A 24,541-nucleotide genomic window follows, 5' to 3' on the forward strand; every position below is an offset into this window, starting at 1 on the left:
ATTGTACATTATTGTCAACTGTGCCTTAGTTAGCACTCTTGTCTCTTTGAGTCAGAAGGTTATGGTTCAAGACTTGTTCCAGAGACTTGAGCTCTGAGGTTGACATTCCAATGCAGTACTGAGGGAGTGCTGCACTGTCAGAGATAACATCTTTGCATTGATTTAAATCAAGAAACTGTCTGTCCCTCAGATTAACGTAAAAGATCCCATGACACTATCTTGTAGAAGAGCAAGGGAATTTTCCCTCATGTCCTGGTCAATATGGATCCTCTAAACAATGTCACAATAAACGATTTATTGGTCATCATCATACTGGGGTTTGTAGGAGCTTGCTGTGTACAAATTGGCTGTGATGTCTTTTAGACTACAACAGTGACTACACTTCAAACTGCATTCCATTTGCTATAAAATGCCTTCAGAAATCTTGATCTTGTGAAAGTTGACATATAAATGAAATGCAAGACTTTCCTTCTGCTTCCTGTGAACTGGAAATTCTAAACCCATTGATGGAGAAAATATACCAACCCAGAGTGACACTGAATGAATATATTGTGTACCAGACTCTAACTGTAGCCTCCAGAGTGTTTCAGTGAATAGGAACATACCATGCTGACAAACAGAGAAGTTTGGATTGAGTTAAAAAAAATTAAATTTATTGTGAGTTATAAAGCTATACAGAATATTGATAAAACAGCAGACAAGCAACAACACAATATTCATCTTACATCAAACTTTGAGTCAATCAAAATAACAAAGCATTTGTAAATGACTCATGATATTTTCCAGTACATGAAATGAATCTTGGAATAATAATAAGTAATGAAGTAATTTGTTTTTATCTAAGAATTCCGAATGTTTGAAAATCATCTCATTTTTCAGAACACCACAGAATGAAGGCCCAGTCTTCATAATCTTTTAGTCTTCATAATCTTTTTAATCTAATCTGATCTATTTAACTCACACCCCTACTTCCTCATCATACTCAGGATAGTAATCTTTCTAGGCAGGAGAGGAAAAACATTACCCAGGGTATTAGTCAGACATCCGAAGAGATATCTATAATTCACATCACCAACGAAAGCAGGGTCTGATTCTACCCCACACCCACTCCTGAGAGCTGGCTCACTTTACCAACACACATACACATCAGGGGAAACCCTCTCAGAATACTACAGACAGAAGTTTCTTTAAAATCCCTGTGCTTTAGTCTGGCTGCCAATTCCAATGGTCAGAAATGACACTGACCATTAGTGATACAAGATGGAGCTTGTTGCCATCATGCAAACCCACCAATGGTTACAGAGATCCAGTAGTCATGTGAATCCATGGACCAGTTTCCATTCCTGAAAGACACTCTTTCCCCCAGGTGAGTTGGACAGAATTTTTAAATTCCCAACTCTCTGCCTTTTGACCTTCCATTCACCACAGTACTTCTGTAGCCATCAATCTGGTTTAACTGCTCCCTCATATTCACCTTCTACACCTTTGCTCCCAAAATTATTTTTACTTCCTTCCTGGTCGATCTCCCTGCTACTCAAGTCCAAAGGGTGAAGATCTGAGTGTATCTGGCACACAACTGGTTTAGCCATCCATCAGCAGATCTGATTGGACCACATCAAGCATTCGTGGTCCTGCTTTCCTCTGTCAAAACTGCTCATTGCTCCAGAACCATCCTGAAAAGAAAAGTTAACGCACAACTTCTCTTCCCACCTCAAAAAAAAGCAACTTTGTCCTGTGGAAGTTATGTTCCAGCTGCACAGCTATTTAGACCCTGTTTGGAGAACTGTATTCAGTTCTGGGCACTGCACCTCAAGAAGAATATATTGACCTTGGAGGGAGTGCAGCATAGATTCACCAGAATCCTGGGGCTAAAAGGGTTAAATTATGAGGACAGGTTGTACACACCATGCTTCCATTCCCTTGACTGTAGAAAATTAAGGGTTAATTTAATTGTGGATCTAAGGTGATTAAACAAGTTTCTGAGAAACTATTCATCTGTTGAGAGAATTTAGAACAAGTGGGTAGAGCATTAAAAGGACAGCCATACTATTCAGGGGTAAAGTGACATGCAATTCTCAGTGTAAAAGAAGCAGGTGATGGGGCCGCAAACTGCATGGAGATGACAGTGTTTGGCAAGTACAAAGACTGTGAAACAATCCAGACACATGTCACACTGGAAGAGTTTGTCTCCCATGTGGGTTCATTATACCAAGAGAACTTAGAACTGAGTGAAGACTTTATTGTATAACTCACACCGGTAGTGTATCTTGTATGTGAATGCGTATATATAGAATCCTTACAGTGCAGAAGGAGCCCAGTGAGCGTGTCGAATTTGCACTGGGTCTCCAGTAGAGTATCTTACCTAGGCCTCCCCCTTCCCCACATTGCCATAACCCCATGCATTTACCCTTTGTTCCCCCTCACCTACATATCTTGGGACACAAAGGGGAAATTTAGCATGGCCAATCTCATCTTTGTACTGCAGGAGGAAACTGGAGCATCTGGAGGAAACCCATGCAGACATGAAGAGAATGTGTAAACTCTGCACAAACACTCACCCAAGGCTGGAATTGAACCTGGGTCCCTGGCACTATGCGGCAGCAGTGCTAAGTATTGTGCCACTGCACTGTCCCTTGGATGGATTAGGAGATATGCTGACTACGTGAAGGATATATCACACACCTCACCTCGATGATTTCTCACCAGTGTGGATCTGCTGATGCTTCCAGAGGAGTGGAGGAGTGTCACAGGTATCATGCCTGAACAGTTACTCCTCTGTGTGAATTCTCCGATGGAGCAAGAGGTACAATAACCTTGAGAAGGATTTCTTGCAAACATCATACAGGAATGGCTTCACCCCAGTGTGAATTCGTTGATGTTCTATGAGTGTTGATAACCATGTGAAGGCTTGATCGCATATCTCATATTTATTGGGCATCTCCCCTTGCGTGAATCCTCTGGTGCCTCAGGAGATCAGACGATTGGATGAAAGCCATCTCACAAAATTTACATCTGAAGGGTTTCTCCCCAGTGTGAATCATCTGGTGAATAAGGAGACTTGAAGACCTTAAAAATGCTTTATCACAAACATTACACTTGAAGGGTTTCTCCCCTGTGTGGATCTTCTGATGGACCAGGAGGTTCCCTAACTGTGAGAAGGCTTTGTCGCACACCTCACACTTCACTGGTTTCTCTCCGGTGTGAATGCGTTGGTGGGCACGGAGGGATGATAACTGTGCAAAGGACTTGTCGCACACCTCACATGTGAATGGTTTCTCCCCTGTGTGAATACGTTGGTGTACGCGGAGGGTTGTTAAGTGGGAGAATGATTTATTGCACACTTTGCACGAGAATGGTTTCTCTCCAGTGTGGATGCGTTGGTGTGCACGGAGGTTTGATGAGTTTGAGAATGATTTGTTGCACTCCTCACACTTAAACGGGCTCTCCACAGTGTGAGTACGTTGGTGTTCACGGAAGGTTGACGAATGCGAGAATGATTTGTCGCACACCTCACACGTGAATGGCTTTTCCCCAGTGTGGATGCGGCGGTGTATATGGAGGTTCGATAACTGTGAGAATGATTTTTCACACACCTCACATGTGAATGGTTTCTCCCCTGTGTGAATGCGTTGGTGTGTGTGCAGGTTCCATGACTTTGAGAATGACTTGTCACACAACTCACACCTGAACAGTTTCTCATCTACATGAATGTTTTGCTGATTCAAGAATGTTGGTGCCTTTATGCATTCTTTGTTGCTCACCTCACTCTGGAATGGTTTCTCTTCCATGTGGTTGTACAATTATTCTTCAGGTGATGGTCAGGAACTATCTGTAATGTCTATGCTCTGATGTAGTCTGGTGCAATCCTTCTATAAAACAGGAAAAGGAAACATGATTTCCTTCAATTCCCTTGGGAACTGGCTGTGCACACATTGGCTGTCAGATTTCCTACATTACAATAGTGATACAATTTTCAAATACTTCATTGAGTGTAAAGAACTTTGGGATATCTGGTAGTCATGTGATGTTCTATATGAATGTAAGTCTTTTTTTCTGAGGAGGTTACAGAGTTGGAGGGTGGGGACAGATGAACGAAATAGGTCTTGAAGGGTTTAACAGGCAGGAAACATCCAGATCGCAACACATAGACAGACAGAACTGACCATTCACAGCCCATCGGATAATCACCAGCTCCCAACACACTCACACAACTCAACAATAGGAAATCAGTAAGAATCTTCAGACATTCTGCCCCTCCCAGATAATTACACCTCACCTTCTCATATTCAGTAATGACCCATCAACAAAACTCAGCCTGTAAATCAGAAGGGAAATGCTTCCAATAAACACACTCAATATCCAACACACAGCTCCAATCAAACAGCTCAGCACAAAGCACCGAGTAAACAGGTCTCTCAGCTGGATCTTCTCACACAGCATAAAGGGCATTTCCACACCTGATTCCCCACAGGATAGTCAGACTGCCTGAACATTAGTGTGGATATGATGCAATGTAATTATTATAAATTCTGCTCCTTCACTCACCATCTCCTGACTTGGTTTTCAGTCCCTACAGGAAGTGAAGCAGCTGTGAAAGAGGAAGAGGAGAGAATGGGCAGAGTGGGTGGGCTCTCTGATTGACGTCTCTCACAGCCAATCCAAATATTTCTGGAGTAACAGGAGTTTCCTGAAGTTTGGGAAACTGACCAGGGAAACGGAGGAGACTTTGAGCAGCAGATCAGGTGGGATTTAAACTGATCTTATTGAATGGCGGGGCAGGCTCGAAGGGCTGGATGGCCTACTCCTGCTCCTATTTCTTATGTTCAAATACGTCCGAGGCTGAGTTGTATTCTGCTAGAACTATGCAGATGTAGTCACCATTTGAGACGGGATCAGTAACGCAATAATGTGATTTCTTTATTCAAGACTGACATATACATGTCTACATGGTGTCTTCAAGCTGCCACCAGACAGGATTCCCACTGTATGTTACATCATATCCTTACACTGCTGTTGACAAGAAAAATATTTCTTAAAAATACACATCCCACACTGGTGTTGTCAGTCTGACAGCCTCTGAGGATGAAGAATGTTATTCCCACACTAGAAATCTCTGTCAAACATTTACCAGGGGAACTGAGACAGCAGCTGCAATAAGTGAGGTTTTATTCAGATGGGACAATGACAAGTTTAAATCCCCACCTGATCTGCTGCTCAAAGTCTCCTCCGTTTCCCTGGTCAGTTTCCCAAGCTTCAGGAAACTCCTGTTACTCCAGAAATATTGGGATTGGCTGTGAGAGACGTCAATCAGAGAGCCCACCCACTCTGCCCATTCTCTCCTCTTCCTCTTTCACAGCTGCTTCACTTCCTGTAGGGACTGAAAACCAAGTCAGGAGATGGTGAGTGAAGGAGCAGAATTTATAATAATTACATTGCATCATATCCACACTAATGTTCAGGCAGTCTGACTATCCTGTGGGGAATCAGGTGTGGAAATGCCCCTTATGCTGTGTGAGAAGATCCAGCTGAGAGACCTGTTTACTCGGTGCTTTGTGCTGAGCTGTTTGATTGGAGCTGTGTGTTGGATATTGAGTGTGTTTATTGGAAGCATTTCCCTTCTGATTTACAGGCTGAGTTTTGTTGATGGGTCATTACTGAATATGAGAAGGTGAGATGTAATTATCTGGGAGGTGCAGAGTGTCTGAGGATTCTTACTGATTTCCTATTGTTGAGGTGTGTGAGTGTTTTAGGAGCTGGTTATTATCCTGTGGACTGTGACTGGTCAGTTCTGTCTGTTGTGATCTGGATGTTTCCTGTCTTTTAAACTTTCCAAAACTTCCCCTCACTCACCACCTCTGTTGCCTCCTTGGAAAAAATTAATATAGGGCCTCACATGACCACCAGATGTCCCAAGGCTCTTTACACTCAATGAAGTATTTGAGAAGTGTGGTCACTATTGTAATGTAGAAATCTGGCAGCCAGTGTGTGCACAGCCAGCTTCAAAATTTTGTTAACACCTTTACAAAGCAACTTGAGTGAGCTGTGTTAAAGATGCAAGTTATCGTTGTTGCATTAAACATCAGAAAGTGAGAAGGCGTTCAGTAGGAGCAGCACGATTCCCTTCATGGTTCAGTATTTTACACACTGTCATTGTAGCGCAGTCTCATTGAAAAGGGAGATAAGGTTATAACTGACAGCAAAGCCACGTAGGAATGGCTTTGCTCTGGTTCAAACTCAGTGGGTGGTATTTTACTTGTTCATAAAGTGGGGTATGTAGCAATTAGTGTAATTGGTGTTGTTTTTCGCGACCAGCAACAATAGGTTTTCTGGCACGGTCAGCCTCTCACCAGAAATGGACGAGAGGCTGGTTAATTTATTTAAATTTGTTTACATATCAATTTCAATGTGATTAGTGAAACCAGCACTCAACCGTTTGGGCTCACTTACCTTTATGGGCTTGCTAGGAGAGGTTCCCCACTGAGGAATACACCTGTTCAGCATGAACGGGGAGCAGTTGTATTGACCTCGCTGGTGAAACAGGAGACCACTGAGATCCCCCCCCTCACCCTCCGGAGGCTGAGGGCAAGGCGGGGGGGTGCCCCTTGGGCAGTGCCGGACTGGTAGTACTATCCTGGCACCTTGGCAATGCCCACGACACCTGGGTAATTCCCATTGGGCAGTACCAGGGGTGGGGCCAGAGCTAATGGGGAGTGGGCCAGAGGGGGTGGAGCTAATGGGGAGGGGGCTCACTGCCACTCTGCATGGATTGGTTGGGAGGGAGATGGGAGGGGTCCACAAACGGTCTGGGTAGCAGGGGGACAGCAGAGGCTGCATCTCAGGCCAAGGGCCCTCATGATTGTAGGGAGGAGTACTTGAGGCAGCCTGCAACAGCAGGGGCCTGAGACCGCTCTCTATCTGTCAGGTCCCTGCTGCTGTTACTGCGCATGCGCAGCATCGGAAGTCTGCACATGCCTATTACCTCCCTCTACAGACTGTCGGGCATGTAAAGCCCCCCCCACAGGCTTCTGCAACAAGCAATAGGCTCGCTCAAAATTTTGCAGCCAGAGTGTTTATGGAGGAGGGCTGTTAATGCACCCTAACAACGGATCTGGAACTCTCCCAATTCCACGACTGCCCAACAATTAGATAAAAAGTCATAAGATAATGCCAACTGTGTCTTGGAATACTGATGGATACACCTTCAGGCTTCAGTCCTCCTCTGGATTGGGTAGGGGTTGGCATTGGAGAGAGGGATGTAGTTGTGCTCGTGATGTAGTTTCTAATCTCAGCAGTTAGAGAGGAGGCAGTAGACAGAGGCAAGAAGAAGAGAAGGAGCCTGACACGTTTATCTACTGGTTTGATGATAATCATGGAATGAGGGCTGTGAATTGTGGTAAAATAAAATCCTGCTGCTACTGATGGCTCACTGCACCTCATGGATACCCATGATCTGTCCTTAGTCCATTTCCCTAATCCTTTCTTTAAAGATTTTACCTGAAGACCTTGGCCTTTCCCAGAAGCCTGGGCTAGGATTTGATATTTTACCCAATGCTGTGTCTGATAGGTGAGTCTGAGTGCAGTGTGTCTAATTTCCCAGGATAAACCAGAACCCTCCAATCAGCTACATTGAAACAATGTTTTCCTTAGCTTCCAGCACTTCCTGTCCAGTGTGTTTTCTTCAAATAATTTTTGAAAACAAAGGAAGAAATTTCGAAATCTCCATTGAATTATTATTTCTCCTGAGCGTTGTTATATTAAACACATACTCTAAGAATCTTCACCAGCACAAGATAAGCTCATAATGAATTGATAGCCCGTTTTACACTCTGCTCGATTGTCTTTTCCACTGCCCTTACGGTGCCTGGGAAGATGGGAGTCTGGGTGGAGAAAAGAAAGTAATTATATTGTCTGCTCCTAGTCACTATTCAGTTTCCCTGCTGGAAATGGAGGGTGTGTGAGTCAGGTGCCGAAAAAGAAAGGACTTGTATCTGATCCCCCACACAGGGGAATAGCAGACTGGCACTCACTGTGGAACAGTCTCTAACTGAGGAGTCAGTCCCTTCAGCAAAGGAGGAGAGAGAGTCAGAGGAAATCATATTTCCTTTTCCTGTTTTACAGAAGGATTGCACCGTACAACACCAGAGAATTCGTGGTGAGAGGATAGACACCGCAGATCCTGACCATCACCCAAGGAACAACTGCACAACTGTGGGAACACATCCAGTCCCTTGACAGCATTGCTCATCACAGAGAAGGTTGGGCAGTGAAACCATCATCTGGAACTTGGTCATGTCAGGGCAGCTCTGACATCATCAGACCTGAAACTGGTCATCGGTGTGGAAGCTTCCATCAGAGCCAACCTTTCCGAAGGTTCAGCTGTGGGTGATTGGTCAGGGTGAGGCTGGAAAGAAATGTGAGTAGACCCCAAGTGTGGTAAGAGCTTCAACCCTTCACCGAACCTCATGAATCACTAATTCATTTCTACAGGTGAGAGACTGTTCAACTGCAAGGTGTGTGTGGAGGGCTCCACAGGGTTTTGAGATCTCCTAACACACAAAGTGCATCTGGTGCAAACACTGTGACCTCAAGGACAGCCACATGGAAGAGAAACCCTTCAAATGTGAGATGTGTGATAAAACTTTCATGACATCTTCGAGCCTCCTGAGACACCAGAGGAAGCACACAGGAGAGAAACCCTTCAGGTGTGTGGTTTGTGGGATGGCTTTCACCCAGGCCTCCAACCTTCTGGCTCACCAGAGGATTCACACAGGAGAGAAACCATTCGCATGTGAGCTGTGTGACAAATCATTTACACAGGCATCGAGCCTTCGCAGACATCAACGCATTCACACAGGGGAGAAACCATTCCTCTGTGAGGTGTGCAACAAATCGTTCTCACAGTCATCGACCCTTCATGTACACCAACGAATTCACACTGGAGAGAAACCATTCAAGTGTGAGGTATGTGACAAAGCTTTCACAAAATTTTCAAAACTCTTGGTCCATCAGCCAGTTCACACGGGGGTGAAACCATTTACCTGTGAGGTGTGTACTAAATCCTTCTCATGGTCGTCGGCACTCCGCGTGCACCAACGCATGCACACTGGGGAGAAGCCATTCACCTGTAAGATGTGCAATAAGTCATTCTCTGAGTCAGCCACCCTCCGCATTCACCAACGTACTCACACTGGGGAGAAACCATTCACATGCGAGGTGTGTGATAAATCATTCTCAGGTTCATCGAATCTACGCAGACACCAATGTATCCACACAGGGGAGAAACCATTCAAGTGTGACGTATGTGGCAAATCATTCTCACAGTCATCAAACCTCCTGCTTCATCAGAGGAGTCACATGGTGGAGTAACCCTTGATGTGTGATGTTACTGTAAAGTTTTTGTGGCATCTTTGCCCCTCCTGAGACACCAGAGGATTCACACAAGGAGAAGTCAATCTGTGTGAGGTACATGACAAAGCTGTTACACAGCCAGCATACCATCTGCACAATGAACACACAGGCCGAAATGCAATTGCTGTGAGTTCTGTAATAAAGCCCCTTCATACAGTCGTTAGACATCCTGGAACATCAGTGAAACCATGAGGGAACTGACAACAGATGTGTAAGAGTTGAACAATTTGTAGGTTTGTGAACTACCTCTCTAAGTTTTTGTTCAATCTGTCATGAGAGTGTGAATCTCACAGGAAAGGAAATTCAGTGCTATTGGGACACAGAACAAAAAGCAGCTTTCACTCACATCAGACAACCAGTGACAACAACACTGAGGTACTATGATGTCAGTGATTAAGTTACCCTGCAATGAGATGCCAGTAAGACAGGACCTGGAGCAATCCTCGTGCAGCCAGAACAAGCAGTTGTGTTTGCACCCAGAGCATCAACACAAACTGATGCTATGCACAGATTGAGAAAAGTTTCTGGATATTGCCTTTGCTTGTGAGCTTGGAAGAGAGAAAGTGATAGTAGAATCTTGACCACAAGTCACTTCAAAGCATCTTTCTCAAACCACTTCTATCTGCCCTCAAGTGTTTACAAAGGATGTGACTTCATTTGCAGAGATATCATTTAGAAGTGAAGTACCAGCAAGCGAAGCAGGTGTACATCACCGACTTGCTGTGGAGTGTTGCACTCTGTTTGAATGAAGTGATGATGCTGGTACAGAGTGTGAAATTTTCCAGATTTAACAAGAGGCAACAGCACAACATGCTCTGGAATCGTTAACCCAGCAGGAACATTGAATCTGACAGACAAGCGTGTTGCTCAGATCAAGCAAACTACACAATGTGATACAACTTTTGTGATGTGAGTGTACCTTTAATTTTTTTAAAATCATGTTTTCTGGGAAGCTGTTCTGACTTTGAGCTGGTCTGTGTGTGTATCAAGAGGGCTGCTAGAAGTTACAATGCTGGGAAGTCAAGAGTTTCAATTCTCCACCCAAAGGATTACGTTTCAGCATCACGTGAGTCTTTGTATTTTCTGTGCTAAACCTGTGGCAAGGCTTTTGTATAGGGAAGTTTGTTTGACTGGAACATTTTGTATACTTGTTAAGGGTTATGCAATATCATTGGTTTTTCTTTGTTGTAATTGGTAAAAGTTATTGCGAATTTTCTTTCTATACACAACTGTATTCTTAAATAAACTTTTCTTGATAAAGGCTCCTGCCCTTAGTGGGGCAGTTGAATCATACCTGAAGTGAAACATCTCATGCTCACCCTAGCCAAATTCAAAGTGCAAAACTTCTGATCCAAGCGGACTTCATAAAATACTTTTGAGTTTCTGACCTGAATTATGACACTCTTCAAATGTTACAGGAAGTTGTGATGAAAGGATGACCTAAAACCATCAAGGACGTACCTGTGGCTGTAAGAGAGTATTGGACAGACAGAGATGGAATCATTTTCAAGGAGACATTGTGTACAAAGGGACTGGGGTCATTATCCCTAAAGAGATAAGAAATGCTGAAGCACATTCATACAAATCATAAAGGAATGGAATCTAGTCTGAGGAAGGAAAGAAAAGTGCTCTATTGGTCAAACATGAGAAATGAGATTAAGGGCCACATCAGCCCGTGCGGTGCTTGTAACAAAGATCAAGCTAAGTAAGATAAATAGCTGCCGATAATTAATGACATCCCAGACAGACCATGGATGAAGCTTGGAGTAGACTTCTTCACTCTCACTGGAACTGATCATCTTGTCACAGTCGACTATTCTTCAGACTACTTGAAGTTAGACCAGCTGCTGTCAGTGACAACCAGTAGAATACCTGGAAATGTTACCATAGGAAGCAGCAGAGACCAGATATACAGCCAACAACAACTCACACACAAGAACTGAGCACTTTAAAGATTTTTTTTGTGTAATGGGTGTACATGATATAGCAAAAATTGGAACAGACTAGAAAGTTTTCTTGTTCACTTGTGATTTTATTTGGACTATGTGTGTGGAACAATTTGTAATGGAAATTGCATGTGTTTTTTCTCTTGTGCCTGAATAGTCTGCAGGGATTTAACTTTTAATATGCTGAAAGATCTTCAGTCCAGCAAACCTTAATTAAAGTTGTTTTTTCACTTTGCTGGGGTTTCTTGGGGCCAAGTGGGCCTTCAACTTGTTAAAGGACACAAGGTGTCAGATGTAACAGTTTGTCTTTGGCACGGCGGAATTCTTTAAGCACTTTTACAGCCAGTGTTCTTTATATGCACATTGGAATGTAAACAATATGCACTTAAGGGACTGATATGATGGGAATCTGGAGTGACCAATACCACCACTCTGGCTCTATTTGATTTGTCTAATCGAACAATGCAACTGGGGTTTCTGATCAATTCATTGGCTAGTTACTATGGAGCTTTTTGAGTTTATCTCTGCTAACATAAAGAGCTTGTTCAGAAAGGCAGTGTGAAGAATCAGGGAACCAAGCTCATAAAGAGGGACAACATCTGGAAGAAGAAGAGAACAAAGAACTGATTCCATGTGACAACAAAATCCTGGCCAGGTTTTAATTGCAAGTGGAAATCAACCTTAAGTAACATAGTATTTGGTTTATGTTTTGCAAGCATTTACTGTTGTTTGAGTAGCTACAGAACATAATTTATTAAGTAATTAAAGTTGACTTTGTGTCTTTATTCACTAGTAAGGTTAAAACGCACAGGCTTGCACAATACTCTTTTATCATGAAAAGGGGGGATGTTTGGGTAAAGGCTGTGTTGAATTGTGCTGCCACATACAAAGAAAATTACAGCATAGGAACAGGCCCTTCGGCCCTGCAAGCCTGCACTGACCATGCTGCCCGACTTAACTAAAACCCCCTACCCTTCCAGGGACCATATCCCTCTATTCCCTTCCTATTCGTGTATTTGTCAAGATGCCCTTTAAAAGTCACTACTGTATCCGCTTCCCTACCTGGCCCAGCAACGAGTTCCAGGCACCCACTACTCTGTGTAAAAAATCTGCCTTGTACATCTCCTTTAAACCTTGCCCCTTAAACCCGTGCCTCCTAGTAATTGACTCTTCCACCCCAGGAAAATGCTTCTGACTATCCACTCTGTCCATGCCTCTCATAATCTTGTAGACTTCTATCAGATCGCCCCTCAACCTCCATTGCTCAGTGAGAACAAACCAAGTTCCTCCAACCTCTCCTCGTAGCTAATGCCCTCCATACCAGGCAACATCCTGGTAAATGTTTTCTGTACCCTCTCCAAAGCCTCCACATCCTTCTGGTAGTGTGGTGACCAGAATTAAACACTCTATTCCAAGTGTGGCCTAACTAAAGCTGCAACATAACTTGCCAATTTTTAAACTCAGTACCCCAGCTGATGAAGGCAAGCATGCTGTATGCCTTCTTGACTACCTTCTCCACCTGCATTGCCACTTTCAGTGACCTGTGTACCTGTACACCCAGATTCCTTTGCCTATCAATAATCTCAAGGATTCTGCAATTTACTGTATATTTCCTGTCTATATTAGATCTTCCAAAATGCATTTGAAGCATGTCCTGCACATGTGCAGTTGCATTGTCAGAATTTCAGCGACCTGAATTAAAACAAACAAGTTGGCTTTACACAGACAAACAAAGTTCAAATTATTCATTTTTAGGTCAGTGCAATCCCTAACCAATTGTAGGTTCTTGCAATCTAATCTATAATTTATCAACTATTCCTCCTGTAAAACATGCTTTTGATGATGCAGTGAATAATGAGGTTATTTGTCTTTTTTAGCAAATTAAATGCCCAACTTCTAATGAACATGGAGGCCATGGATAATTGGTTGTCAAATTTAAAAAAAAAACCTTACGGAAAAGTTTTATTATGCAACAGGGGAATGACATTGTTTGCTGGAGCAGACGAGGAAGGAGCATCAGAGAGAAAGCTAAGACTTTACCTGTTAAAAACCAGTTTAAAATAAGTTGAAAGCACTTTGTTCTTTGTAGAACTGTTTAAAGCATTTACTTATTGTATTTACTGCTTTAAGAATTGTGAGGGAGTGATTATCAGGCAGTTGTGGCCCATCAGCTTTAATTATCAAGTGTCCACACGGTGAAGCCTTACATTGTTTGCTGGAGCAGACGAGGAAGGAGCATCAGAGAGAAAGCTAAGACTTTACCTGTTAAAAACCAGTTTAAAATAAGTTTAAAGCACTTTGTTCTTTGTAGAACTGTTTAAAGCATTTACTTATTGTATTTACTGCTTTAAGAATTGTGAGGGAGTGATTATCAGGCAGTTGTGGCCCATCAGCTTTAAATCAGCGCCAAGTTTAAAAGGAGGCCTGGTGTAGATAGCGGGCAGCGGAGTGAGAGGGAAGCAGAGTGAGCTATTAGGGCTTAATATCAAAAAGGGCTTGGAGGAAAAAAGGCCAGGTGGAAAGAACAAGGAAAAAAAAAAATTTTTTTTTCAAAACTACTACAGCAAAAAACAAGGAAAAAATTTTTTTTCCCACAACAAACTATATTGAATAATGGAGGGGCATGTGATGTGCGGTTCCTGTATGATGTGGGAACTGGTGGACCCCAGGGTCCTTCCCAGTGGCCATGTCTGCAGTAAGTGCAGGTTGCTGGAGGAGCTCCAGCTCAAGGTGGATGAGCTGGCCTCTGAGCTACAGACACTGAGGCTCATCAGGGGGAGAGAGGGTGTCATTGTCAGTGGGGTGCAAGTGACATCCACCCCCGCTAGACTGGCTAAATCTAAGGGTCAGGAACAAAAGGGGGCTGCTGGGAGGAGGAAGGGGGGTGAGGAGCGGAGGCCTCAGCCTCTTAATCTGCATAACAGGTTTGAGGTTCTTGCTTCCAGTCTGGAAGAGGACGAGGCAGGTGAGGTTGGTGAGCAAACTGCACACGGTACAGTGATGCAGCAGGACATAGGCAAAGAGAAGGGGAAAAGGAACGTAGTAGTGATTGGAGATAGTGGGGTGAAGGGTATTGACACTGTCCTTTGTCACAATGACAAAGTGCACAGAAGGGTGTGTTGTCTGCCTGGTGCTCGGGTACAGGATGTCGCAGCTGGGCTGCAGAGGAATCTGGAGTGGGAGGGTGAGAACCCGGTTGTGGTGGTACATGTGGGTGCCAGCGACGTAGGCAAAGTGCGGACTGAGGATCTGGGGAGGGAGTATGAGAAGCTGGGAATGGAATTAAAAAGTAGAACCGACAAGGTGGTCTTCTCTGGGCTACTGCCTGAACCGAGTGCAGACGGGCGTAGGGTTGACAGGATAAAGGAAGTGAATGGGTGGCTCAGAGATTGGTGTGGGAGGAATGGGATCGAATTTATGGGGCATTGGCACCAGTATTGGGGTAGGTGGGACTTGTTCGGGCGGGATGGGGTTGGTCTGAATCGTGCTGGGACCAGAGTGCTGGCGAATCGAGTAAAGAGGACTGTAGACAGGGCTTTAAACTAATTAGGGGGGGGGAGGGTGCGAGGGTAGGTGATGTTAGGAGGTCTACAGTTAAGGATAGGGTACAGGTAAGGGAAGAGGCTGAGGATGTCCCAAGTGGTGGCGTTACGGCAAATAGGGTCCAGAAGAAGGCTGGGATGAAAGCGCTTTATCTGAATGCACGAAGCATTCGGAATAAAGTGGATGAGCTGGTGGCGCAGATCGACACAAATGGATACGATCTGGTGGCCATTACAGAGACGTGGCTGCAAGGTGACAGGGACTGGGAGATGAATGTACAGGGCTATCAAGTGTTTAGGAAGGATAGGCAGGAGGAAAGAGGGGGTGGCGTAGCTCTGCTGATTAAGGACAGCATCAAGGTGGTAGCAAGGGATGATATCGGAGCCAAAGAGCAGAAAGTGGAATCGTTGTGGGTGGAGATTAGGAACAGCAAAGGGAGGAAGACGCTGGTGGGTGTCGTCTATAGGCCCCCGAATAATGATCTGGAGGTGGGGCGGGCTGTTAACGCGCAAATAAGTGCGGCGTGCAGGAATGGGACGGCAGTAGTTATGGGGGATTTCAATCTGCATATTGATTGGTCGACCCATGTTGGACGAGGTGGGCTCGAGGAGGAGTTCTTGGAATGCTGCCGGGATAGTTTCCTGGAACAGTGTGTGTTGGAGCCGACGAGGGAGCGAGCTATCTTGGATCTGGTGCTATGTAATGAGGCGGGTAGAATTAGGGACCTTGAGGTGAAGGATCCTCTTGGAGAGAGTGATCATTGTATGGTGGAGTTTCTGTTGCAGATGGAGGAGGAGAAAGTGGGTTCCCGGACACGTGTCCTTTGTTTGAATAGAGGGGAGTATGGTAGGATGAGAGAAGAATTGGCGAATGTGGACTGGGGGAGCGCGTTGGAAGGTAGGTCTGCTGAGGAGCAGTGGAGGATCTTTAAGGAGATCTTTCTTGGTGCTCAGCAGAAATTTATTCCGATGGTTAAAAAGGACAGTAGGAAGAGAGGTAATAAGCCGTGGATAACGAAGGAGGTGAAGGAAAGTGTTAAATTAAAAGCGGAGGAATTTAGAGTAGCTAAGAGCAGTGGGCGAGAAGAGGATTGGGAAAGGTTTAAATGTCAACAAAGATTGACAAAAAAGTTGATAAAGGAGGGTAGAAGAAGCTATGAAGCTGGGCTAGCACTTAATATAAAAAAGGATAGCAAGAGTTTTTATAAATATATAAAAAGGAAGAGGCTGGCTAGGGTGAACGTTGGTCCCTTAGCGGATGAGAAAGGGGACCTAGTGGTAGGGGATGGGGATATGGCTAAGGTCTTGAATAACTTTTTTGTTTCTGTCTTCACGGAGGAGGACGTGAATAATTTGCCGGGTGTTAGCGATGGAAAGGTGGTAGGACTGGAGGGTCTTAATGACATTACTGTTACTAGAGAGGTGGTGCGCGACAGACTGGAGGGGCTGATTGTGGACAAGTCCCCAGGACCGGATGGAATGCATCCGAGGGTTCTGAAAGAAATGGCGGAGGTGATAGTGGATGCCTTGGTGGTTATTTTCCAGACGTCGCTGGATTCCGGGGAAGTGCCGGAGGATTGGAAAACGGCTAATGTTACGCCGTTGTTTAAGAAGGGTGCCAGGCAAAAGGCGGGGAATTACAGGCCGGTTAGTTTAACGTCTGTGGTAGGTAAAATGTTAGAATCCGTCATTAAGGAGGAAATTGCGAGGCATCTTGAAGGGAATTGGTTGATAGGGCAGACGCAACACGGTTTCATTAAAGGGAAGTCGTGTCTGACAAATTTACTGGAGTTCTATGAGGATGTGTCTAGGGCGGTGGATAGAGGAGAGCCGGTGGATGTGGTCTTTCTGGATTTTCAGAAGGCGTTTGATAAGGTACCTCACAAGAGGTTACTGCAGAAGGTCAGAGGACATGGAGTTGGGGGTAGGGTGTTAGCGTGGATAGAGGATTGGTTGTCAAATAGGAGGCAGAGAGTGGGGGTCAATGGGTGCTATTCGGATTGGCGGTTGGTGACTAGTGGGGTGCCCCAGGGGTCGGTGCTGGGGCCTCAGCTATTTACCATTTATATAGATGATCTGGAGGAGGGAACCGAGTGTAGGGTGTCGAAATTTGCTGATGACACCAAGATTGGGGGAAAGGCAAATTGTGTGGAGGGTGTGGAGAGTCTGCAGAAGGATCTAGATAGGCTGGGCGAATGGGCCAGGAAATGGCAAATGGAATTTAATGTTGGCAAGTGTGAGGTGGTCCACTTTGGTAGGAAGAATGGTAGGAAGGACTATTACTTACGTGGCGAAAAACTGCAGCAGGCGACGGTGCAGAGGGACCTCGGGGTCCTTGTGCATGAGTCGCAAAAACCCAGCCTGCAGGTGCAGCAGGTGGTCAGGAAGGCGAATGGGATGCTGGCCTTCATAGCGAGGGGGATTGAATATAAAAGTAGGGAGGTCTTGCTGCAGCTGTATAGGGCATTGGTGAGGCCGCAGCTGGAGTACTGTGTGCAGTTTTGGGCGCCGCACCTGCGCAAGGATATTTTGGCCTTGGAGGGAGTGCAGAGGAGGTTTACTAGGCTGATACCGGAGTTGAGGGGGTTGAGCTATGAGGAGAGGCTGAATAAACTAGGCTTGTACTCGTTAGAGTTTAGAAGAATGAGGGGAGATCTCATTGAGACGTATAAGATGATGAATGGGATGGATAGGATAGAGGTGGAAAGACTCTTCCCGCTCAAAAAAGACAGTAGGACTAGGGGGCACAGCCTCAAGATAAAGGGGGGGCGGTTCAGAACGGAGTTGAGGAGGAACTTCTTCACTCAAAGGGTGGTGAATCTCTGGAATTCTCTGCCCGTTGAAGTGGTGGAGGCTGCCTCGCTAAATATTTTTAAGAAGCGGGTTGATGGGTTTTTGATAAGAGAGGGGATTAAGGGTTATGGGGAGAGGGCGGGAAAGTGGAACTGAGCCACGACAGATCAGCCATGATCTTATTGAATGGCGGGGCAGGCTCGAAGGGCCAGATGGCCTACTCCTGCTCCTATTTCTTATGTTCTTATGTTCTTATGAATCCAATGCCTGAATTCATTTGTTAGGCATGCACATTTAGTGGGCCTGGAAGCAAGTACAAAATGCATGGGCGGTCGCAGTCGGTCCCAGAACACAATTACACGCTTTCTTGCCAATTAGTGGGCTGCCAGTGTGAAATGTGAAAGGCTCAGCTCTTCAGGGAAAGTGGGAAGGTGGTGGGTGTTGAGAACAGGGAGCGTGCCGGCTGACCCTTTTAACGTGTTATCTCGAGGGGGCAGCCACTACAGAGCTGTCTTGCAGAGCTGCACTCTTTAAAAAAAATTTAAAATTGTGGTGGAAAAACAATGCAGAGTATTGAGGCAACACATTCAAACAAACTTCACTCCCTAGACATATTTTTCAATTTTATTTCAGCCCACCTGGATCAAGACTGAAGCTAAAATGTAAACGTTGCCTAGCCAATCGGCCTGCCATCAAGCATTTAAGTAGACTGGCCTCAGATGTGCTGACAGCAGATCAGAAGAGGAAGACCCACAGCATTCAAGCCAGTGATGTGCAACGGTGGAATCAGCACATGTACAGGAGAGAGGGACACAAGAAGGAGGGCGTAACTTTTATTTCTTTTCTACCTACCTCCACTCTCTTCTTTCCTCCTTATGTTTCATCCTACTTCTTCCTCCTCAACCTGTTCTCTCTCCCATCTATAAGTTTTCATCTTCTTCCATTCTCTTCAATTCAATCCCCTTCCACCTCTATCCTCTTCATCCTTCCTCCTATCTGGAGAACACACCAGAGTGTGGTAGTTCTCCCTTGATTTTTAATTCAAAAAAGGAGCAATGCCTGGACATGTTCCTTATGCCTACAAGTTCCTTTGTATGAATATACGTAGCATCTAGTAAATGTAATTGACCTACATTGCAAGCCTGATTGATAATCTTGAATTGGCTCATAGTGCAATTCATAGTGCACTTGGTGTAATTTAGCAAGTGATGTCCAATCACTGAATTACGTTGAACATTAAACGTTCTGAGATTTGCAAGCATGAATCGGTTAATATCTTGCTATTTATTATCCTCACCCAAACAGATTCTACATCTTGATGCAAGGAAGTTATGAGAAACCTGTATAGAACAATGGTCTGGCCTCACCTGGAGTATTGCCTTCAGGTCTGAGCACTCCACTTTAGAAAGATGTCGAAAACATGAAGGGAGGTTACAGAAAAGATTCTCGTGCATGGTCAGAAGGATGAGGAGCTTCAGTTACCTAGATTGGTGAAGTTGGTTGGGACTGTTATCCGTGGAGAATTTTGAGAGGAATTTTGATAGAGATACTCATAACAACTTGGGTCTGGACATAATATGGAAAAACACACTATTGGGGCTGGGGGTATTCACGAAGCTGACAATTGGTGGGGGGGGGGAGCGATGATGGGGGGCTGGGAAATGGCAGTGTGCATGCCCCAACCTTCCCACTGACATGCCTGTGCATGTCCAGTGGACCACCCTGATGCTGACCTCTTGGGCAGGGTTAGGCATGAATCACCCGGTGCACAGAGTGCCAAAAAATCTATCCCACTAAGTGTGCCCAAAAAACAAGTGGGAAAATCTCCCATTTTCCTGCCCATTGGGCACTTAGATGTTTTTGGAAAAATCACCACCAATTTCTCACTATTGTATTGGTCTTATCCTTTATTAACCAAGCTACCCTACCTTCTTATTCTACCTTCCTTTCCTTCTGAAATGCCCTTGAATATTCAATTTCCATTCTTGGTCAGTTTGCAACCATGCGTCTGCAATGATTATCATATGATATCCATTTATTTCTGTTCCATCAATTCATTCTCTTTTTAAAAATATTGCAATGCATTCAGATAAAGAACCTTTAAATCTGCCTATTTACCATTTTTCCATACCATGACCCTATTTTCTGGTGCACTCCTAGGTCTTGATTCTCTGTCCTTTTCTGTCTCTGGTTATCATTACCTGTGACAATATCGTAGAGATGTTGTCATTTGCAGCACAAAGGGAGATCGTTCAGCACTTTGGGTCCATGCCAGTTTCCTGCAGAGCAGTGCAGCCTGTCCTACTCCTACCAAGCATTGCAAGTTTATTTTCTTATAGTGCGCATCCTATTTCCTGTTGGAATCATTGAATGTTTCTTCTTCTCCATCCTCATGGGCCTTGAGTTCCTTTCTCATTAAATATTTAAAGTCCTTTTCTCACAATTTACAATCATAGAATCCTGTCAATGCAGAAGGAGGTCATTTGGCCCATTAAGTCTTGCACCGACCACAATTGAACCCAGACTTTATCCCTGTAATCCCATGTATTTACTCCACTTGTCCCCCTGTCATGAAGGGGAAAATTACCATGGCCAATCATGTTTGGAGTGTGGGATGAAACCGGAGCACCCAGAGTAAACCCACACACATACTGGGAGAACATGCAAACTCCACACAGTCACCCGAGGCTGCAATTGAACTCAGGTTACTGGTGCTCTGAGGCAGCAGTGCTGACCACAGTGCGAACCCAAATTTAGTTTAAAACCCTATCTATAACCCTAATTATTTAATTCAAAGGGACACTGGTCCTGGCATATTTCAACTAAAACTTATTCCACTGGGACAGCTCCCTCTCTCCATTGCCTGTCCCAATGCCACATGAATCAAAATCCATTCTCCCACACCAATTTTCGTGCCATGCATTCAACTGTCTAATCTTATATGCCCTTGTGCTAGTTTGCTCATGGCTCAAACGGTAATCTAGAGATTATGACCTCAGAGGTTTTGCTTTTTAATTTAGCTCCTAGCTTGCTTGTATTCCCTCAGTAGAATGTTTTGGTATCCATGTCAACTATAACAATTGGATTCTCCCCTTCCTATTCTTTAGCTGGAGGAGATGTCCTTAACCCTGCTACAGGGTATGCAGCACTGCATTTGTATCTCATGCTGTTGGCTGCAATAAGCAATATCTATTACCCTAACAATATTGTCTCCTACTACAACTATAGGGTATGTTCCTTTCTAGTCACTCCCACCCACACATACAAACTACACCATGACTTGAATGATCCCAATACCATGATGCATTGGTCAGTTTGCTCATCCCTTCTCTAGGTCTGAGGCTTGCAGTCACTAATCTTTGCTGTTGTATATAATTTTTGCATTTTATTTCAGCTTTATCCTTGATTTAAAGAGAACTTGTATTAAGCCTGTATTGAATACTTTGTAAATCTTGATTTAAAACTAAGGCCAAAATATTTTAGCAGGCAGGATTTTCATCCTACTATCTAAAGAGTTGACTGGGATACGACTTGATCCACAGCCATTTCATGTTCCAATGATTGATAGTTTGCTGCAGGTGGGAATTCTGCTCCTCACTTGAGAAGAAGTTCTGCCTTAGAGAGCTGCCAGCCAGTCTGATCGGTCAGCAGCTCTAGTGGTCAGGGCTGGGACTGCAAACAGTCTCCACAGTTGAAGTTCCCGGAACTGGTAAATTTTCGGAATCTCGGGGCTGGGAGGGTTGAGGAGGCCTGCAGTATAGATATTGGGGGATTGGATTGACGGGGAGAATGATGTGGAACTGAAGATGGAGTCTGATTTACGGTGGATAGGAGACATCATTCTATCAAAAGATAGAAGGTGATAGAATACTTACAGTTCAGACGGAGGCCATTTGGTCCATCAAGTCTGCACTGATTCTCCAAAAGAGCATCTTACCCAGGCCCACTCTGTTCCCCTCCACCCTATTCCCATAATCCCAAGCAACTTGAATATTGCAGTGATTATTTTTAAAAAACTGCTGGATAGCTTTGAATTGTCAAGCCAGCTGGTGTTCATGCAGAATTTATTGACATTTCCTAAGGGCTGTTACGTCATTATGCAAGCTTGGCTGAGTTTCGAAAGCTATAATGACCTCAGCGGGGGTGGGGTGAGGCTGGGTAGAGGGGAGTGGGTTCTGAGTTTGCCTGAAATTTCATTAACAGCTTAGCAAAGTTATTAAAGGGTTGAATCTTATTGATGTGGGGTATGAATATAATGTTTTATATTTTTACAAGACATTAACCACTTGACATTTAAAAACATCCAATGGGCATCAGGAATGGGAGTGTGATGACTTCAGCCAGGCTAATGAGGATAGTTCGCTAGAGTATGAGAGATCTTAATTGATGGTTAAACCAGGGAGTCTCATTCTCCCTATTTAAAGCAGGTGTGTCAGACCCCCAGCCTGTATTCAGCAGGGAGCAACTGGAGAGCTGGCTGTATCCAGAAGAGGATCACTGCTGTGAAGGAGAGAAAGAAGCTGGGTGAAGGGTCCCTTCACCTTGTGAGAGGGATTGTACCGGAAGGAAGAGTCATCAATCTGTCTGACCACCCAGTCACTGGAAGATGCTGTCTCCCTGGGAGAGGAGAGGGAGAGAGAAAGTGAGGTTTTTTCATCTGCAGGAGGGAGGACAACACAGAAAAACAGGACAGAATATCACATCAAAGGACTGAGTTGTTGGTTGCTGGGCCCCCATCGTTGGGAACCAGTGCCTGAAAAGGGAGGGGGGAGAAAGACTAAAGACCTTTGTCTTTTTCTCACTCACCATCTATAGGGGTGGGGGGGGTGAAGCCATCCTGGACTTTCTTATCGCTGACCCACAAGGCTGAAGATAATATGACCCCCACCTGCCGCTGCTACTGCCCCCAACATTGGCACCCTGCTCCTTCCTCCTGACTGGGGCACCGGCCCTCCTTAGTCCCCTGCCCTTCCTCCTGCTCCTCCATTCCCCTCTCTCCCCCTCTTTCTGACACAGAGGAGAGAGAGAGAGAGAGTACCTGGATCCCCACCCTCCCTCGCTCCCTCCCTGTCCCCCAATACCAGGGCAGAGACACCACCCCTCTCCCATCTACCATACCCTTGATCCCTTTCCCCTCTACCCCCCGCCACCCCCTCTGTGCCTGACTGTGAAGGCCAGAGAGGCCCCTCAGACAACATTCCCTGCACCCCCTCCCCATGGAGAACAAAACAACCAATGTGCCCTGCTGTACATCTGAGCAATCTCTGGGTGGGCGCAGCACTTATTGTTGACAACCATGGTGACAGTGACGCTGTCGCCGGTGCCAGGGCCCCCTAGGCCCACTTGTGCGGGTGTGGCGGCAGCTAAAGCCCCTGCTGCTCCCAAGGCCCTGCCACCTTTCAAATTAATCACTAAACAACTCGATGTGAAGTACTACGCCCACCCCGACATGACAATCGAGGCATGTGTTCGTGCAATGGCTGGGGTTGTCGGCCCCTCAGCCATTGTAGCGGCCTCGAAGATGTACGGCAAGGCCGTGTTCTTCTTGAAAGCCGAGCGAGCGGTCCACCTCGCCCTGGAAAAGGGGCTCACGGTGGGCGGGACGTTCTTGGCGGTGGACCCCCTTGAGGCCACCGTCCATAGACTAGCCATCTCGAACTTACTGCCCTTCCTCCCTGTGGAGCCCCTCCTCCCCCACGTCCGTGGTGGTGCTGATCCCGCTTGGCCTGTGCCACCCCGCCCTAAGTCACGTGTACTCATTCCGGCGTCAGGTGTATGTCTGCCTGGCCCGGGAGGAGTGCCTGGAGGGTGGCTTTAACGTCCTTTTTGAGGGCACTGTCTACTGGGTCTTTGAGTTCGCGGACGGTGCGCGGTGCCATACCTGTAAGGAGGCGGGGCATATCAAGAAGAACTGCCCTGCCTCCAAGATCCCCAACCCAAGGCGGCTGCAGCTGGCACCGCAGCCCCCTCTCCCCCCCACAAGTGCTCCGCGAGGGGAGGCCATGCTGGCAGCAGCTGCCACCTCGGCTGCTGGCGGGGAGGGAGTGGAGCCTCTGCGAGGCCAGAAGACCCCGGTGAAAGAAAAGGGCAATAGGAAGGGGGGAAACGGAACCCCGATCCCCACCACCCCAGTCACCCCAGCTGCTGGCTCGGGGGTAGAAAATAAACACCACCTGTACCCACCCCCCCCCACCGCCCAAAACCATCTACCAGGCCTGTGGGTGCCTCAGCGTTGAGTGCTGAGCCCGGCGTCGGTGATGTGCGCGATCCCGGGTCCGGGCGTGGGAGGGTACGCGATCCCGAGCCGGCAGTGGTAACACCTCCTGGGGAGGGAGAAGGGAATGCTGAGGGCCGGGCAGGAAGGGGAGGGGCAGAGTGCGAGGGGCATCACCCGCCAAGGGGTTTTCCCCTCAAGAAGAGGCTCCACTCCTCGGGGGAGGGGGAAACTGAGATCAGAGGGAATCCCCACATCCCCTCCCCGAGCTCGAAAGTTGCAGCGCCTACTCCCCTCCCTCAGTTCATACCATCCCCTGCCCTGCCCCCACCCGTCTTCGTAACTTGTCCCCAAGGTGGGGGCAAGAGAAAGGACAAAAGGAAGAACGTGCCGCCTCAGTCCTCCAGGCGGAGCTCCCCCGGGCCGGGTGAGAGCGGGACCCCCACGGTCTCATTCCACTCGGTCAGTTTTAGAAAAACCGAGGAGTTCTTCCTCGAACTGTTCGGGGACTGCGGCGGCACCCAGTTGTTCAGGTCCCTGGGTGGCGGTGGCTTGGAAGGCCCCCCCTCTCCGTCCCGATCTCTGAAGCCGGGCACCCCTGACGTCATACCGGAGGGATCTCCAGACCTCTGGGGTGC

General features: G+C 46.1%; 2 protein-coding genes across 4 annotated transcripts in view; one reads left to right on the top strand and one right to left on the bottom strand.

Moving 5' to 3' along the window:
• LOC145348077 (uncharacterized) overlaps positions 1-19,115 on the top strand; it is a 71,649-nt gene extending 52,534 nt beyond the window's left edge. The window contains exons 3-5 of the mRNA XM_080196217.1: positions 8,608-11,987; positions 12,981-13,109; positions 18,323-19,115. Of these exons, the coding sequence (XP_080052343.1) occupies positions 8,608-9,366 (759 nt within the window). The 3' untranslated portion in view covers positions 9,367-11,987; positions 12,981-13,109; positions 18,323-19,115. The remainder of the gene's footprint in view (positions 1-8,607; positions 11,988-12,980; positions 13,110-18,322) is intronic.
• LOC145348059 (uncharacterized) lies at positions 664-6,513 on the bottom strand. Of its 3 annotated transcripts, none has more exons than XM_080196196.1 (2): positions 6,448-6,513; positions 664-3,869 (listed from the first exon to the last, which is right to left on the bottom strand). In XM_080196196.1, exon 2 carries the CDS (start codon positions 3,786-3,788, stop codon positions 2,928-2,930), a length of 861 nt encoding a protein of 286 aa, XP_080052322.1. In that variant the 5' UTR covers positions 3,789-3,869; positions 6,448-6,513; the 3' UTR covers positions 664-2,927. The 3 variants fall into 3 exon arrangements, with proteins under 3 accessions (XP_080052322.1, XP_080052321.1, XP_080052320.1); XM_080196195.1 differs by lacking the exon at positions 6,448-6,513 and adding an exon at positions 4,546-4,725 and having other exon boundaries at positions 664-3,866; XM_080196194.1 differs by lacking the exon at positions 6,448-6,513 and adding an exon at positions 4,546-4,725.
• Positions 19,116-24,541: the final 5,426 nt, after the last annotated feature.

The sequence above is a fragment of the Carcharhinus amblyrhynchos genome, chromosome 9 (genome assembly GCF_965287045.1).
Source record: "Carcharhinus amblyrhynchos chromosome 9, sCarAmb.v2.hapA, whole genome shotgun sequence".
Classification (NCBI taxonomy): Eukaryota; Metazoa; Chordata; class Chondrichthyes; order Carcharhiniformes; family Carcharhinidae; genus Carcharhinus; species Carcharhinus amblyrhynchos.

Coding starts and splice junctions, on each gene's coding strand:
- LOC145348059 (XM_080196196.1), bottom strand. CDS start 3,788: ATGGAAGAGAAACCATTCCAGAGTGAGGTGAGCAACAAAGAATGCATA.